The following is a 19,232-nucleotide window of genomic DNA, read 5'->3' on the forward strand; positions in this document are numbered from 1 at the left end:
CCTAATTGGTTCGGTCAAACCCAAAATCCGGACATAGTCAAATGGCTTTGCCACTTGTGTAAAAATAACATGCATGTAATGTGATTTAAACCTTCACCACTTGTGTAAATAGTAACTATAATTACCACCAAGTTATGACCAACTTATTTGTTAAGAGAGAATTAGTTTATTTTTTAAGTCCATAAATATAAGATTAATAGGTTTGGACGGATTGGATTGCGTTAAAACAGGTTTGAATTTAACCCAACCCATTTAATTTTATACAATTGAGTCATTAATGGGTTGACGGATTAACTGAGTTGGGTTGAAGCTCAACCCAAACCAAACCCAACCTAACTCACCCAATTGTCACCGCAACTCTTATCTGGGACTGGTTTAAAGTTATGTTTTCTAACGAGGTGAAGGCCAGTGTGTTTCGGGAGTAGATTTTTCTTCCTCGTAGGGCATGCAACATCGTGGGGATGGGGTAGACGAGGTAGAGGCAGAAGCAACTCGGTTTGCTAGACTAGTTGTCTACCGACATCCTTGTGTTTTTTTGGTTGGTTGAGGTCTCGTACTTGGAGTTTTATTGTGATTTGTCTTGGTTCGTATTGTCTCTGGTCCTATTCGGTGGCGGATAGGTTGAGTTTTGGCATTGGCGGATAGGTTGAGTTTTGGCATTGGGGTATGCTTTTTCTTTATTGTGTACCTCTTGAATAGTGCCGTTTCTTATTTGAATAAAGGGGAAAATGTTTGATGCGGAAAAGATATATTATGAAAAGAGTTTTGATAAATCAAAACCCACCCATGAATTTCCATAAATAATATTTTATTTGTTATCATGTTTATGATTCCTGTTTATTGGTCAGTTATTTTTCATATATTATATTTTTTCATATCATATCTTCAATAAAGTTACTTTATATATTTTTTTTAAAAAATATAAATTTAAAATCAACCAAAAAATGATATTATTATTTTTATTTGGTGGTTAGTTAATAATTTAGCCTTTTGAGTTATATGTATTAATTCTTGATATTATAATTGAATAATAATAAAAATTAAAAATACATAAAAATATAAAAAATACAAAAAATATATATAATATTTAGACACATCTCTAATATTATATATTTATAACATATAAAAAATAATTTTTATAAAAATAAAATATAAAAATTTTTTAATATATAAAATTAAATTGGATATATCCGTACTTTTCCGAAAAATATATTATTATTATGATAGATGTTCATGCGGGCGGGTGGGGGAGAGGTGAACTCCAACTGAGAATATTTTCGTTGTTGGGAGATGTTCTCCATACACGGCGGTAGTGTCGAATTGATGTGAGAACAGTTTGTGGGGAGGAGATCCGGGATCCGAGCTCTTACCAAACGGCCTAAATATCAAATCGGTTTTACGTCCGGTCCGAGTCTGACAACACGGTACGTGGGCCACGTGGCTTCTGTTTGTATCGTATGATGGGGGTGGGGTCGAAGGTACGAAGGTCGACTGGTCGAGATTACAGTAGTAGCGATTAGCGAAGCGTAGGTACGACTCATTTTTTATTTGTTGTGGGTCGGGACTGGGAGGCTTGAGAGGGATATCTGGGCGGGGCGATAGAATGGCCGACGGTTGTTTGGGTCCCGCGGCATGTAAGGTGTTACAGTTTTCACTTCCCTTACGCTTCAACCCCACTGCTGCTTCTGCTGCTGCTGCTATTGCTATTGCTTCTTCCTCTTCTACTTGTTCTAGATCAATCTCGATGACATCGCCACGTTCCACCGCTCTCCATGCCTCTGTAAATCCCTCCCAGCCTTCCTTGCTTGTTTTCTCAGGTCTGACACTTCCAATCTTAAAATTCCATTTTACTTATTCTCTTCGAATTACATTTTTTAATGTTTTTCCTTTTCTATTAATGTTTTCTTTTGGTGTGTGAGCTGGATTGGTGGGGTCGAGCACCTGACCTCATGGTTGATGGTTACTCTGCACTTCGTCACCAAATCTTGTGAAAATATTTTATTTTATTATCCTATGATGATAACCCACTTTTGCCTCTCTCTCTCTCTCTTTCTACCTGTAATTCTCGTATATTTTCTGTTCAATTTGATCGAGAAATGATGTGGATTGACTTTGCTCGGATATGTACAGTTTGTGTTGCTATGAATTATTGGGTATCTTCATGTTCTTCTTTCTGTTTTAGTTGATTGATGATTAAATTAATGCTGGGAATGGCAATGTGGTTTCAATTATGAGCAGAAAGGTTGATGGACGATAGTAAATCTATAAATATGATACCAATTTTCTCCATTCGATGGAAAACGTCGTTTTATTGGGTTACATATTATTTGGCTTCAACGCTATTCTGTTGGCTGACTCATTTGACTTGAACAAATAGCGAAAATTCGTTTCTACTAAGTGAACTTCATCTGCTTCCTTTCTTTCTTGCTACTAAATATGAATCCCCAATTGTTAAAAATATCAACCTTAGATCATTACAATATTTAATGATGAAGTACCACTGTATGCATGTAACAACTGCACTCTCATTTTCGTATCTTGCCACGTGTTTGTATTCACTGTGTTGTGTTTATTTGGACCACCATCTCTCTCTCTCTACCACGATACTATATCCTGTCCTTATGGTTTGGATCATACTGCATCAGTATTCAAATACTTCTTCATTGTTTCAGCAATATCATTGCCTTTGAGAATAACCGCTGTTGGTGAAGATCAAAGATATTGATATTGCTTCCTGTTGCTGGCATGCTGAATCAATAATAATTGGGTAGAATAGGATGGATATGTGTGTTATATAGAATTGGGTTGATTTTTCTCTGACCTGAAAAGCATAATATTGCTGTTGTCGTTGACAGATTTATTGCTGAAAAGAAGTTCATTTTAGTAGAAAAAGATGTAATTATCTAGGAATGTGTAGTTCAGCTTTTAAGTCTATTAATTTTTTCAGTGAAGAGTGTCGCTTTTTTAACAATTTTTTGCCAAAATTTCAGAGCCAATTATATATCCCTTGCAGATAGGATGTTGTCTTAGAGACTCATTAGTTGACGAATGGTAAGCAAAACAGGATTGGGGAGTGCTTTTCTACACAATTTTGTTCACCAGGATCAGGAATTAAGACAACCAAACTGCATTATAATACACCATATGACAATGGTGTAATGAACTCACATATTTTGGTCATGGCTGCAGAGATGTAAAGGGAGACCATTTTAGTTAAAGAAAAATTAAGATCAGCTAACGAAATGATGTCTAGTCTTGGAGAGGAGAATGATAAGAATGTCAATGCTTATTTTCTTTGAAGGGGGGTAGAAGTTTTCCTTCTTGGAGAGGATGGTACAAAAAGTTACTATGCATCCTTAAAGAACATTTTTTCCTAGATTAGCTAGGACTTTGTTAGATGGAATGAAACAAGGGATCAACCATGCACAAAAGAATACAATGTTAGCTGGATCAATTTAAGCACATGATCAGCTATAAAAGGAAAAGAGAGTCATATGTATTAAGATAAGGATATAAAAACATATGTATTAGGATAAGGAAAAAGTATATATTAAGATAAGGATTAAAGTAATTCATTCTTGGTGGTCTCTGAAGCTTGCTTTATATAATCTAAATTCTTTTGCAGCAGAGTGCCAGTAAAAAAATAAAAGCCTCTTTTGCCACTTTTTTTCTAGAGGAACTTGTAGTGTCTTCAGAAAAAAACTTTGCTTCTAGTCCTTCCAAGGAGTCCAGCTTTGGGCAAAAATGTTTGAATATTTTAAAAGATAAAAATGAAGGACATTCAACCTGCTTTTGATTATTCTAATATTTTTATTTTTCCTCATCCTTATGATAGTAAAGAATGGGATTGTTAGTCTTCTCTTCATAACTTGACCAATTATTGAACTAAATTGAAATTGAGTATTATAAATAATTGATACATAAATTCTAACTCATGGCAACAGAACCTAATTGGTTCCTTGTAAATGATAAAAATGCACATTTCATATGCATTGATTCTGTACCAGTGTCTTCTAAACTTCACTTAAGGATGCAATATTGCTGTTCTGAATTTCTATATATATTTTTTTTGTGTACTACTATGTCTAAAGTAAAAGGTTATGAGTATCTTGATATTTCTTCAGGTGGAACTGCATTTAATGGTGTTGTGGAAGATCTCAAAAAGCTCACAACTCGAGTGGCACATGTACTTCCTGTTTCTGATGATGGAGGAAGTACAGCCGAAATTGTTCGTGTCCTTGGTATGTTAAGGCAATTACCTGGTTATATTGTTGTGTCTATGTTGGTGAAGTTTTATTGCTTAAAGAACATATTCTTTTTTCCCCACACGAGATAAGTAGAAGATAATTAGATAAGTATTGTGTAGGTGGTCCAGCTGTTGGAGACATAAGGTCAAGATGTCTGAGATTGTCTGATGAAAGTACTTCTGAAGCTTTAGCAGTGCGAACATTGCTTGGTCACCGCCTACCTCTTGATGCTCTACTAGCCAAATCAGAGTGGTATTATAATAGATCTTCTGTATAAGTGTTACTTAGTTATGAGTCTATACAATGTGATATACCATTATTCCCATTTAACATTATTTACCATTTTATTCATGGGCCATTGTTGGGTTAGTAACATATCATTGTCAAAGCCATCACCAGTGTTCAGTAGTATTCTTCTCATTGATGGTACCTTGATGCTGGAGATTCTTGGTTCTTTTAATGTGGTTAAATGTTTCATCAGCATATTTTACTGGGACAATGAAGACGACAAATAAGAATATTTGTCATGACCAGTGTCCAATATAATATTCTTCTCATTGATGGTATCCTGCTACTGGAAACTCTTGACTGTTTCGATGCAGTTAAATGTTTCATCAGAATATTACATTGGGAGAGTGAAGAATGAAGATGATCAATCCTTAATTAAGTCAATGTCTTACAATAAACTATCGTTATAATAATTATTTTTATTAGGGAAATTATTTTTTTGATCAATATATATTAGGGCAATTATCCAATAATGGTCTTGACCTTGTGTCTTCCCAAATTGGTGTTCCTTGTGTAAGGCCGAGAATGAGGACTGTTTCCATTTGCTGATCACCTGTTCCTTTGCTACAACTTTATGGAGTTGGAGCCTTGGTTTATTTGGAGGTAGGTGGTCTTTGCTTTCTGATTTAAGTTTGTTATTTAACCCATCTTTTTTTGTTTGGCACACTAGAAGAGGCAAGGTTATGTGGAAATGTGTCAGGGCAGCCACTTTATGGACTCTTTGGGAGGAAAGGAATGCAAGAATCTTCTTAGAGAAGGAAAGAAGATTAGATGAAGTGAAGGACTGCATCCTAACAAGAGCAATCCATTGGCTGAAAACTTTGGATATATTTGATGATTTCTCCTTTGATGACTTGTGGAGGAATTGGTTAGTAATAGCTAACACTTCAACAAAGAAGAATAAAATTTTGTCAGAATGGGTTCCACCTTTAGAAGGTGTCATCAAGTTGAATTTTGATGGAAGCAGCCAAGGTAACCCCGGGCCTTCAGGTATAGGGTGTCTCCTGAGGAGTAAGGACAGCAATATAATTTCCTTATTCTCAGGACCGGTGGGAGTGGGGGACTCCACAAGGGTAGAAATCCTTGCTGCAGTACAAGGAATTCAGATCGCTAACTAGCTTGGGGTGGAGCATCTCCTAGTTGAAGGGGACTCTTAGGTGGTAACAAGGTGGCTTCTAAACCCAGATACTACCACTTGGGGCTACAAAGATCTCATCAAAAAAGTAAAGTGGTTAACTAGCAATATGAGAGTTGAGGTAAAATGGGTTATCTGGTCTGCTAATTCTATGGCTGATTCTTTAGCCAAACAGGGGGTTTCCAGGGAAGATCTTTTTTGTGCTACTTTGTAAGTTATTATTAATCTAGAAATTTGTACTTAACTAGCCTGGAGAGGTTGCAACTCGTGCCTCTCCTCGGGGACTTTGTACTATTTTCTATTGCTGTTTAATATATTTATTTCAATTATCAAAAAAAAAAAAATAATGGTCTTGACCTTCTGGGTCTTGGGAAGGATAGACTGGATATCGACCTAACATTTGGCTTTTATTTTGCACGAAGTGTCTGCTTTCAGACTCAGACCCATATTCTCACACTTGCAAGCCTGAGATTTTACCATTATATCAAGCAATGGCCCCTTACAATAATTATTTTTATTGTATTTATCATTTCAATTCATTTGGTGGGACTGGAATAAGTACAACCGTTTACTTGCTTATTTCTTGACAAATTTAGGTCCTTATTTATTTGTCGCCCCTTATATCATAGTTTTCAAGGTGGGTGAGGGTAGGCGATGGGGGGGGGGGTGCCTTGTCTCCTAGGCATCGGCTTGGCAATGGGATTTTTTAATAAAAACCATGAATCATAGGGTAATTCCCTAGGTTCCATAGCAAGTAGCAACCACTTCCACTATTAATTGTCTATAATCTTCTTAAAAAAATGTATAAATTTCATTTAAAGCATAGAACATCAACATATTCATGAAAAAATGGAAGAAATAAAAGAAGTTTCAAAATAGAGGGGTTGAGCCTCTATTTTTTTCATAGGAAAAGAAAACAAAAAAAAAGGATGGAAGAAGAAGAATAATATGTACTGATTAGACAAAATTGAGTTTTTCCATGCTTATTAGTTGAGGTTTTGAAGTCTTTGAGGGTTCAAGATAGTATACATCTTTATTGAACCCTAACAAATAAGAAAAATAATAAACAGAAACTAGTATTTTAACTCAAACTGATTAATTTAGTTTAATAATGTCTGTTTAATTATTATAACCTCAGGAAGTTAAAACTGTAAAAGTATCCAAGAGCATTGTATAAAAAATATCTTGACGATCAAGTGAGGTTACCATCCATGAGTGCCTTGTTGCCTAGGAGTCACTCTAAATGTTAAGCTACCTTAGTATTACCTGATTGTCATAGTTAGGTAGTATATCCTAGAGGTAGTCTCTATTTTATATGATAGCGGGTTGTTCTTGTATCATTTGGTGTAGCAATAAAAGATATGTCTTTGATATTTTTGCTGGGTTTTTTGGTTTTCATTTGATTGATAACAGCATGTTTGTGTTTTATTGGATGGTTGCTCGCAAGAAAGTGTTGTGACTATGTGAGCTCAAGAAAACCAAATCGTTGACTAAGTGATTTGTTTATCCATTGACTTATATGCCCAATTATATAATATGAAAATAATAATATTAATTATATACATATATTCAAAATATATAATTATATTCTACTATAACATATATTTTTTATTCCAGCTTCAATTTTTTATATCAAAAATTAAGGTTTGAGGCCAAAATGGCGTTTTTTTTTGGAAAAAATAGTGCCTTATCACCTAGGCATTGCTTTGCTAACTATGACTAAAGGTAGTCTCTTCTTTCATATGATAGTAGGTTTTTCTTGTATCATTTGGGGTAACGATAGCAGACATGCACCTAGTTGTGATGATGTGAAATCATCATTCTACATGTTAAGGTACCTTGGTATTACCTTGTTGTTATAGTTAGGTAGTATATCCCTGGGGTAGTCTTTATTTTTTCATACGACAATGGGTTGTTCTTATATCGTTTGGTGTAACAATAGTAGACATGCCTTCACTAGGTTGTTTGGTTTTTCATTTGATTAATAGCAGCATGTCTATGTTTTATTGGATGGTTGCAAGAAATTGTTGTGACTATAACTCATGAAAACAAAACAAAGTGTTATGATTATGTGAACTCATTGCTCCACATATTAGGCTACCTTCGTATTTTTTGATGTTCCTAGTAAGGTAGTGGATCCTAGAGGAAGTCTTCATTTTATCATATGATAGCGGTAGTTCACATATTACTTGAGGTAGCAACAACAAGCATGCACTCATTGGGTAATTTCATCTTTCGTTTGATTGATATAATGTCTATGTTTTATTGGAGGGTGAAAAAAAATGTTGTGACCATGTGGGCTAATTGAAATCAAATCACTTATGCATGCATTCACAAGGTGATTTGGTTTTAAATTTGATTATCATCATCTTCATGACTTATTGGAGGGTTACAAGAAAGTGTTGCAATTGTGTGAGCTCATTGAAATCAAATCACCCAAGCATGCGTTCACTAGGTGATTTAGTTTTTATTTTGATTGATAGCGTGTTAGTGTTTTATCGAAAGGTCACAAGAAAGTATTGTGACCATGTGGACACATCACAACACATTGTTAGGTTACCTTGGCATTTCTTGCTTGTCATAGTAAGGTAGTGGAGCATAGAAGTGATTTCTATTTTTTCATATATTATTGGGTTGTTTTTGTATCATTCGAGGAAAAAGGCATGCATTCACTGGGTGATTTGATTATCATCATGTTTGTGACTTATTGGAGGGTTACAAGAGTGTTGTGACTGTGTGAGTTCATTGAAATCAAATCACCCAAGCATGCATTCATTGGGTGATTTGGTTTTTCTTTTGATTGATAGCATGTTAGTGTTGTATCGGAAGGTCACAAGAAAGTATTGTGACCATGTGGACACATCACAACACATTGTTAGGCTACCTTGGCATTTTGTGCTTGTCATAGTAAGGTAGTGGAGTGTAGAGGTAGTCTCTATTTTTTCATATATTATTGGGTTGTTTGTATCATTTGAGGAAAAAGGCATGCACTCACTAGGTGATTTGATTTATCATTTAATTGTCATCATTTCTATGTTTTATTGTAGGGCTGCAAGAAAGTGTTGTGACCATGTGAACTCATCGAAACCAAGTTACCTAGGCATGTATTCATTGGGTGATTTGGTTTTTCATTTGATTGATAGCATGTTTGTGTTTTATTGAAGGGTTGCATGAAAGTGTTATGGTTATTTGAACTAATTTTTCAACATGTTAGACTACCTTGATATTTCTAAATTATCATAGTAAGGTAGACCGTAGAGGCAATCTCTATTTTTTCATATGTTAGTTGTTAGTGTGTCATTTAGGGTAGCAATTGCAGGATGCACTAATTGGATAATTTGGGTTTTGTTTGATTAATAGTTTGTTTGTGCTTTATTAGAGGATACAAGTAAGTTTTGTGACCATGTGAACACATTGAACCAAACCACCTAAGCAAGCGCTCATTGGTACTATTTGGTTGATAGCATGTCATGTTTTATTGGAGGGTTAAAACACATAGAAAGTATTGTGACTATGTGAACTCATTGCTCCACATGCTAAACTATCTATATATTTTTTGATTGTTAAAGTAAGGCGGTGGATCCTAGAGGCATAGTTTTCAAGGCGTCGAGGCGAGGCTAGGTGATGTTTTTTTTTTCACTATTAATTGTTGACTAGTTGCCTAGGTGATTTTTTTTTTTTTTTGAATAAAACCATGAAACTTAGGGTAATTCCTTAGGATCCATAGCAATTCTATAAATGGAAGAAAGAAAAGAAATTTCAGAAAATAGAGGGGCTGAGCCTCTATTTTTGTCCTAGGAAAAGAAGGAATGAAAAGAAGGGGTGAAAGAAGTCTTCAAGGGTTCTTCCATGCTAATCAGTTAAAGTATAGTCTTCAAGGGTTCAAGGAAGTATACATGCTGATTGAACCCTAACAAATGAGAAAAACAATAAAAAGAAACTAGTATTTTTAACTTAAACTGAATATTTATTTTAATAATGCCTATTTTATTAGTATAATCTCAAAAAGTTGTAAATATAAAAGTCTCCTAGAGCACCATGTAAAAAAATGTCTGGGCACATTGAGGAAATCCTCCATGAGCGCCTTATCGCCTAGGCGTTGCCTTGATAACTATGATAATTATTTCAATTCATTTGGAGCTACTTTGTCCTTGTTTTTACTTAGTTGATATCAGTTTACATATTAATTTTTTTTTCATCATTTTCTTTTTGTAACTGGGACAAAAGTAATTTAAATATGTTTATTCCTACCTGCAGTGGTTTCATATTGGATGGTAGGTCTTAGGAAATTTGACTCTGTGCATGATGAACCTTATAGTTTACTATTTTCTGAATTTCGCTTATTGATTTTCTAGGTATTACAATGCTGGGGATATTGAGTGTTAGTGTGTTGAGTTGAGAATTTGACAGGTACCGTATTGTAGAAGGGGAGCACCCTCTATGGAAAGGCGTATCAAGACCGTATAGGGAAACAATTCGAGCTTTCCTGGCTTACTTTCAAAATCAGGTATTCCCTGATCCCTGTTGCTTCAGTATAAATACCCTCTTAAATATTCTCCTTTCTTTTTTTCTTATGAATGAAAAAAAAACTTGCATACATCATCATTCTAACATTTCCTATTCCTAACTTTGCCATGTTTCTAGTCATCTTTTCTGGTTATTCAAATACAAAGCAAAGATATGCTAATTATCTACATTGGAGGCACCACATTATTTGAACTACCCAGATTTTTTCGATCATTAACAACAGTCATTATTTCATTAATGTATGGAGAACCTGCACTTCATAAAAATTGAAAGAATTAACACCACAGCAAAAGCTGGCATATCACAAAAGGATAGAAAACTACCACCTTATTACAAGTTTAACCCTGGGTCAGGTACCCACTGTAACAAATTTTCAGTTGTTATAATAGCTCTATCTTCACATTCCAGAGCAAATGAGTTTTCACTTTATTCCAATGGTTACTGGTTGATAATTATAGAACAAGCAAGCTGTCATTTAAGGGAGTTTCCAAAACTTAGGGAAGTCAAATGCTAGACTTGAGGTCGAATACCGCCTCCATGATTCTAACTACTGACCATTAACAGCTAAACAATTGCCTGACAAAAAGATAAAAATGGATTTCCCTCATATTTGTGGATTACTGGAAATATTTTCCTTTTGATGTGTCAATTGCCATAGAGACCTGGTTTCTGTTTTCAAATTATTGTTTCTTAATCAATTCAATCTATTGACAATGTTCACTTGTATCTGTGATGCATTTCTTTTTCAAACTTACATTACATCTTTTTGCATGTACATGCATACATACACACATAAGTGCATGCATGCATGTTTTTACTCAGTTTTTGTTAGATTTTTCTGTCAATAGTTAAACTGTCTTCCCAAATCCCAAGGTATTCTCTTTTGGACCTTTTGCATACATATATATTTTTTCTCAAGATTTTGTCTGTTATGCACTGTTGGACCTTTTGCACATAAGTGCTTACTACAAAAATATTAATGGTAGACTTATCAAAAAAAAAAAAATAATGGCAGTTTTTTTTTGTCATGAAGATCCTTCGGAGGTCAAGCGAATCTTTTTGTTTCAGCAATGGGAGGTACTTTTTCTGTTCCCTTTGTAGTCCTGTATTAGATCAATCTCATATTATTATCTATTTATCATTTTTTTCTTGTAATGTTTTTATATGATTTTTTGTTGGGATAAGGCATGGATGATGATGAATGTGTTTATATGACTTTTGAGTTTAAGCTGATCAAGTTTGCAATAGAAGTTGATATAGTTTATGCAGGATGAAGAGAATGATCTAACACAGGACCACAAAGAAGTTGAAGTTCACCATAGAAGCGAATCTTTATATGATTTTTGAGTTTAATAGTTGATATAGTGTTCCAACATCATAAGGATGCAAACTAATGGAAGAAAGGGTGGAGACAGGATATGAACAGAAGCCAATGAAAAAAAAGGAAAACTCTATAAAATAAAAAAAGCTTTATCACCTACATCTATTGATTCTAGAATATTCTTGAGGAGTTCCTTGAGGGCTGAGATACTAGCAGCTCTTGAAGGTGTACAAAGGGTCAAGGACATGCATATTAATAAGTTGATCATAGAAGGAGATTCTGAAGTTCTGGTGAATTGGCTAAAAGAGGATAACTCTAGGCTTTGGAATTACAACAATGAAAAGAGGAAATTTAAGTGGCTGACTAAGGACATTGAAATTCAATGCACATGGGTAAAGAGAAGTGCAAACTCATTGGCAGATGGTCTAGCTAGGCAAGGGGTGAACAGAAACTCTATTTTTTGGGCTGTGTTGTAATTGCTTTACTTTTGGTGTTCACTGGCTGTATTCGGATGTTAAGATTGTTTAGCTCCCTTGCTTTGTAATTTTCATAATCTTAATACAATTCACTGTTATTGATCGAAAGAAAAAAAAATTCTTGAGGAGTTGTACGTGTAAACAACAAATCTTTGAACAAGTTCTAAACAAGGTTCCTTTAATGGTTTGAATGGTTCAGCTCTCTGGACAAGGGTCATAAAGTGTTGCTTTGAAGACAAAAAGGACCCTTAGATATTTAAAATATTTCTCTTATTTCTCATTTTATGTTTTTTAAGTTAAATTCATTTTCTTCATCACCCACTCTGTAGTAAATCTGGTATTTCCATTCCTAAGGATAAGGGTTGCAGTTAAGTTTAACTATTTTAGATGGTTTTAGTAAGAGGTATGAAGTATTAAGGTTGCAAGCTTTCGGAAGAGTTTATGCCATTTAAGTTTCAAACATAAGAAATTTCTTATCAAGCTTGTTGTGTCTGGTAAGCAGGTTATAATGAAGGCTTGTTATGAAATGTAACCATACCCAATAAAAATTAAGCAGTGTAAGCTACAAATAAAATTAGTTGATTTACTATCTTTATTTTTGATAGGCATTTCCATCTCTGAATTTCTGGACTACCTATATGTTAGTGTTCGGTCTACCTGTTAGACTAATAACAGTCAAGGAAGAGAGAGCGAAGAGAGAAGGAGAGAAAGAGAGAAAGGAGAAGAGCAGAAGAGAAACAAGGAGAAAAGATTCTAGTTCGAATGAGAGAAAAAGCACCCTCTGCCATTTGGCCAGATTTATTTTATATTACTAAAATAATGTGAAAAAGTCACATATGCCCCTACTTAAGTTAGGGACATTAAGTCTAACATAAACTTACACATCATCATCTAAACACAAGCACAAAGACAGAAATACCCCTGCATACTCGACACTAACACTCCCCCTCAAGCTGGAGAGTATATCATATAATCCCAGCTTGTTACATATGTAGTCCACTCTCCCTCGACTCAACCCTTTAGTAAACAAATCTGCCCACTGGTTCCCTGTGTTGACATATGCAGTGTCTATTACTCCACTCAACACCTTCTCTCTAACAAAGTGACAGTCAACCTCTATGTGTTTGGTTCTCTCATGAAACACCGGATTAGAGGAAATGTGAACTGCAGCCTGATTGTCACAGTAGAGCTTCATTGGAGTATCAACAGTGTATCCCATCTCTTGTAGAAGGTTCCTTTGCCACACTAATTCACAAGTAGTATGTGCCATAGCTCTATATTCTGCCTCTGCATTGCACAGTAGAGCTTCATTGGAGTATCAACAGTGTATCCCATCTCTTGTAGAACGTTCCTTAGCCACACTAATTCACAAGTAGTATGTGCCATAGCTCTATATTCTGCCTCTGCATTGCTTCTTGCCACAACTGTTTGCTTTTTGCTTTTCCATGTCACCAGATTACCCCCATGAAAAGTACAATAGCCTGTGGTAGATCTCCTATCAGATACAGAACTGGCCCAATCAGCATCAACATATCCTTCTATTTCAAGTTTTCCACCACTTCTGTATATCAAACCGCGACTAGGAGCCCCTTTTAAATACCTCACAATCCTTATAACCGCATCCCAATGTGGAACCAGGGGTTTATGCATGAACTGAATTACCATACTACGAATGAAACGCCTGGCCGAGTGATGGTTAAGTAGTTCAGTTTACCTACCAGCCGCCGGTATCTGTCAGGGTCTTCAAACACTTCATCCATATCACTGCTCAGCTTAGTGTTTGTTTCCATAGGAGTTTCAGCTGGTTTAGCACCTAACAAACCTGTTTCTTCAAGCAAATCAAGAACATATTTCCTCTGACACAAGTTAATACCATGCTTGGACCTTGCTACTTCTATCCCCAAGAAATACTTCAATTTACCAAGGTCCTTTGTCTGAAAATGTTCTTGTAGAAAGATCTTCAACCTATCAATGCCCATTTTATCATTCCCGGTAATGACAATATCATCTACATACACCACTAAGTAGGATCTTCCCTGCCTGAGAGTCATGACTGAAGACAGAATGATCAACTTGGCACTGTTTCATACCAAACTTCTTTACTACCTCACTAAATCTGCCAAACCATGCTCGAGGAGACTGTTTAAGCCCATAAATGGCCTTTAGTAGTCGGCACACCTTACCATCCTCCCCCTGAGCAACAAACCCCGGTGGTTGCTCCATATAGAACTCCTCGAGTAGATCACCATGCAAGAAGGCATTTTTGATATGAAGCTGATAGAGGGGCCAATCATACATCGCAACAAGAGAAATCACAACACGGACTGAACCAATCTTAGCAACTGGGGAGAAAGTCTCTGTGTAATCAATACCATTAGGTTTGGGAATACACTTTGGCAACCAATCGAGCTTTCAGCCGCTCTACACTACCATCAGGTAAGTACTTAACCATATAAACCCACTTACAGCCAACAACTTGCTTACTAGGAGGAAGAGTGGTGAGTTCCATGTATGATTATGAGCCAGAGCTGAGAGTTCTTCCATCGCACGACATCATCTTGGAGAGGCAAGGGCTTCCTGGACATCCTTAGGTATAACAACAAAGGATAACAAAGAGATAAATTGGTGATGGGAAGTGGAAAGGTGAGTCAGTGAAACATAATTAGAAATAGGATGAAGGGTACAACTGCACTTACCTTTCCGCAAGGCAATGGGAAGATCAAGATCAGATATTCAGGTCGGGGCTAGTGTGGTAACAACTGTCAGATTTGTCGACGATGATGAAGCTGGAGGAGGTGCCGGTACACGTGGGCGATGTGTATACACGTGATGGATCAGTGGTCATTCAATAGGTGGTGGCACCGGAGGCAAAGACTGAAAGAATGGTAGGATCCATCTAATGGACGCCATAAAGGTTGCGGAATGGGTGGGGCGAATTTCAAAAATTTCCTACCTTCTCCCAACTGGGAATCATATTCCCTGAATTTAGAATACAATATTCAAGGATCTACTTGAACCCTAATCAAACCAGATCTGTACCAAAAGATAAATGGGAGGATTATACCTGATCCGGAGAAGCAGTATCTCCCAAAGTTGGTGTTCACGCCCAAAGAATGCTCCAAGATCTGTCCCTGCTGAAGATGACACAGCTGTGGATGGAACAGAACCAGCAGGGTGCGTCCTACACACTGGATCCTTCACAAGAATCCCCTGGATGTACTAAACACTGAATTCTTTCAGTCTTTCTTGCAAGACTGATGTCAAGAACTGGTTTCTTGACTTTCTTTTCTGCAAAGATCAAATCTTGCAACAATGCAGATGGCGGCGGCAGGAGGAGATTTCCAGAAACGAAAAGGCTGAACTGTTTTCTTTTCTGGAGAGAATGAGATCTAATCTCAATTCGCAGGAACCTTTCTTGCTTACCAGAACCTCTTGGATCGAAATCTGATTTCCCTGTCTTGGTTCATTCGAAAATCTCCTCTCTTTTCTTCTTGATTAAGAAATCTCCTAATTAGGAGTTATCCCAATCCAAATCAGTATTTGGATAGGGGATAATCTTAATCCCTTTCCCAGATAGAGTTAGCTTACTCCTGATCTTATCAGGAGGTTACCAGATTCAAATCTGATTTGAATTTGGTCTCTAAGAGTGGATAAGGCTAAGAGCCCAATCCTTTTTGCTAACTTCAATCTCAAATTCGCCCCATTGATGGGTGATCATATCAGCCCACTTCGAAATGGGCTTTTGGCCCATTAAGTATTCAGTGTTTAATTAGTTTCCAATCTGCTGCCCAGTTGGGCTTCTTTGTATGGCGTGGGACCCAAGCATTGATCTACACACCAGCCACATGGGTTCGGCCCAGCCTTTAATACAAGGCCCAGCCAAATTCACTGAAAATCTCAATGAACCCCTTGAGTCCATCGTATGAACCCTATGGGCCCAACACTTACATTAAGTGGTCCCTGGGCCAAGCCATCTTATAAAAACCCAGGGACTGTGGGCAGGTGCAAGATTAGCCCATCAGGTATTATCCTAAATGGTCTTACACTTAACCTCTCAGCCCTTAATGATCAAGCACTGCCCGACAAGAGAGGACCTCTCCCTCGGCTGCAAGGAACAGTGCCGCACTCTCCTCTCACATGGATCCCGGGAATTAAAACCATTTGCAAACATTTTGAAACCGTACATATATATGTAAATATATTAATTTTGCAAAAACAAAATTCCAACGATTGAAATCAACTGCCGGCAGTTTGGTTTCCATCAGAGAGAGTGCATTCCCGATCATTACCCTTTGTCCGACAAAGTGGCTGATTCTGTCACTATGACCACCCACTCAGATGAATTCTCAAACTGCCCCAACATACCCAGGTTTTGATCCCCACTAAGGATCTCACTGATTGGCATATCAAAGGCAGCCTGATCCAGCACCTAGTGAAGTGTCATAATCGAGTCTAGGGGTCAGGTGTAACTTTCCAGTTTTGCCCATCTATCTCCAAGGTCCAGGGCAAGACTGGAAATCTGGTCCGGTTCAAGGATTCAAGTAATCCCATGCTGTATGTGCCTCGGGTCTTACCCTGATGGCTGAGACAGGCCATCCCAACACTTGGTGGCACACCAGTATCAGCCTTGGCAGGATAAATCTCCCCAGACTTATCCAACGGCTGTGAACATTTAAAACTAACATGAGTCTCTACAAATGTCCAGTTTTAGGGTTTTACACAGAATTAAACCAAACAACATGAATCAAACATGCACTTTATTTATTTCCACTAAATAACAAAAGTACATCAAAATGATTGAAGCTAAGGGCATACAAAACTGTCTAACAAAGACTTGGTCACTGTAGGAACAAGGGGAACAAAGTCCACAACTGGAAGAGGAAGGGGAGGAGGTGATGAGGAGGAAGAAACATCACCGGACCCCAAGAAGAATGGTGTAGACTTAAAGAAAGTAACATCAGCACATACAAAGGAACGTCGAGAGCTAGGGTGATAACACTTATACCCTTTCTGAGTCCGGGAATAGCCAAGGAAGATGCACTTAATAGACCGTGCATCTAAGTTGGCCATTCCTGACCCCGGATTATGAACAAAACAAACACATCCAAAAACTCGAGGAGAGAGAGGAAATGGAGACAAGGTAGGAAACAATGTGGTGAATGGGGAATGACCATCAAGGATAGACGTGGGCATCCGGTTAACCAAGAATCAGGAAGTAAGCATTGCATCACTCCAAAAGGATTTGGGAACATTCATGTGATGCATGAGGGACCGAGCTGTTTCCAAGAGGTGACGATTCTTTCTCTTAGCCACCCCGTTTTGTTGTGGGGCGTAGGTACATGAAGTCTGATGGATAATGCCATGTTGGTCTAGGTAGTCTTGAAATGATAAAGAGAGATATTCACGACCATTATCAGAACGAAAAATTTTAATGTGAACACCAAATTGGTTGCGAATCTTAGCATAAAACTTTTGGAAAATGGTAAATAATTCACTTCTTTTTTTCATTAAATAGAGCCACGTCATCCTTGAATAATCATCAACAAAATTGACAAAATATTTATATCCATTGTATGACATCACTTTATAAGGACCCCAAACATCTGAATGAACCAAAGAAAAATGACTCGATACACGATTATCAACTCTAGGACTAAAGGGAACACGATGATGTTTCCCCAACTGACACGACTCACAATCCAAAACAGAAAGATGACTCAATGAAGGAACCAAAAACTTTCAGTGAAGGATGACCAAATCGACAATGCCACTGGAGAGGAGAGAGGGACGACTGGAGAGTTGTTGACGTACTTCCACCACCATCAAGATAATACAATCCACCAGCTTCATGCCCTCCACCAATCTTCATCCCTGTCTTGAGATCTTGAAAAACACACGAAGAGGGGTAAAAGGTAATGGAGCAATTAAGAGACTTGGTCAACTTACTAACAAACATAAGATTAAAAGGAAATTTAGGGACATACAAAACTGAGGATAGGGATACAGGGTCCAGATCAACATTACCAACACCACAAATGGAGGATGTGGAACCATTAGCAAGGGTAACGGATTGTGATGCTGGCAATGAGAGAGGGAAGAAAACACACCTGGAGTTCCAGTCATGTGATTGGAGGCTCCAGAATCAATAATCCAGGGATGGGGTGTGTATGCCAGACAAGCCATACCCGAGTGTGCGAGAGTGGCCGTGTTCTGCTGAGATGTGGCCTATACTAACCTCTCATACTCATCATCTCCTTCCCAATAACATTTGTGGATGTGGGAGGTACCTGATCGGCTGAATGGCTCTCTTGTCTGAAGTTATTGTCACTGGTCACGACATGATTGGCCCAAGTTGAAGGTGGACCATGCAGGTCATAGCAATAATTAATGGTATGTCCATCCATACCACAGTGTGTACACCTCCTTGGACCCGAACTACGTCCTTTGCCATGGGCTCCCCCTGAATCTCGACCTCCAGTACGACCACCACCACGGTTATATGTAGGTCCACTACTACCACTACGACCAGACTGAGCTCCCCGAGCTCCACCTCTAACACCATGGCCTCTGGATACTGCTAGGGCTGATCTATCGGAAATATTAGGATTCTCGGTAGATCCAATGGAAATCCTCCCGAGTTGAGCAAACACCTCTTCTAAGGAAGGGAAAGGAAGGGAGAGCTGACCTCCTAGTATCTGAGCCCGCACTAGTTCATATTCAGATTTCAGCCCCACCAAAAACCAAGTCACATCAAGTTGTTCTCTCTGTTATTGCTGAATTTTGACATCAGAAGTGAGGGGGTGATAAACATTCAATTCATTATGAATGTTTCTCATACTAGCATAGTACTCCTCAAGACTCTGATTACCCTGTTGTAGATTAAAGTATTCCTGGTACAATTGATATACTCTGGTTGTGTTGTCTTGACCTGAATACAACTTCTTAGCATGGTCCCACACTTCTTTGGCAGTATTAAGGAACATGAAATTTACACTAATCTTGGGTTCCATACTATTCCATAACCATGTGATGATCTGTGCATCTGCCTGCTCCCAATCATCATACTCCTGAGAATCGGTGGAAGGTTTTTCGTCCCTTATGTGTTTCACCTTCTTCTTTGCCTTAAGAAAGACTTCTACAAATTTGGCCCAAGGTACATAATTTTCTCCGTTCAACTTAATGGAGGTCATTTGAACATTCAGGTAGTCAGTAGGGACCATCACACTAGTCTTGCTATC

At 37.5% G+C, this 19,232-nt stretch overlaps 1 protein-coding gene across 3 annotated transcripts in view; it reads left to right on the forward strand.

The window, feature by feature from the left end:
• Positions 1-1,529: 1,529 nt before the first annotated feature.
• The window catches only part of MEE18 (maternal effect embryo arrest 18), a 65,038-nt gene continuing 47,335 nt past the window's right edge, over positions 1,530-19,232 (forward strand). Inside the window, exons 1-5 of one of the 3 annotated variants that reach the window (XM_088896530.1) lie at positions 1,530-1,817; positions 4,125-4,241; positions 4,367-4,499; positions 10,081-10,177; positions 11,231-11,274. In XM_088896530.1, the coding sequence (XP_088752656.1) occupies positions 1,604-1,817; positions 4,125-4,241; positions 4,367-4,499; positions 10,081-10,177; positions 11,231-11,274 (605 nt within the window). In that variant the 5' untranslated portion in view covers positions 1,530-1,603. The remainder of the gene's footprint in view (positions 1,818-4,124; positions 4,242-4,366; positions 4,500-10,080; positions 10,178-11,230; positions 11,275-19,232) is intronic. The other 2 variants (XM_019200217.2, XM_019200216.2) reach the window with 2 other exon arrangements.

Source organism: Nelumbo nucifera, chromosome 1 (genome assembly GCF_055504915.1).
Source record: "Nelumbo nucifera cultivar China Antique chromosome 1, China Antique-T2T, whole genome shotgun sequence".
Lineage (NCBI taxonomy): Eukaryota > Viridiplantae > Streptophyta > Magnoliopsida > Proteales > Nelumbonaceae > Nelumbo > Nelumbo nucifera.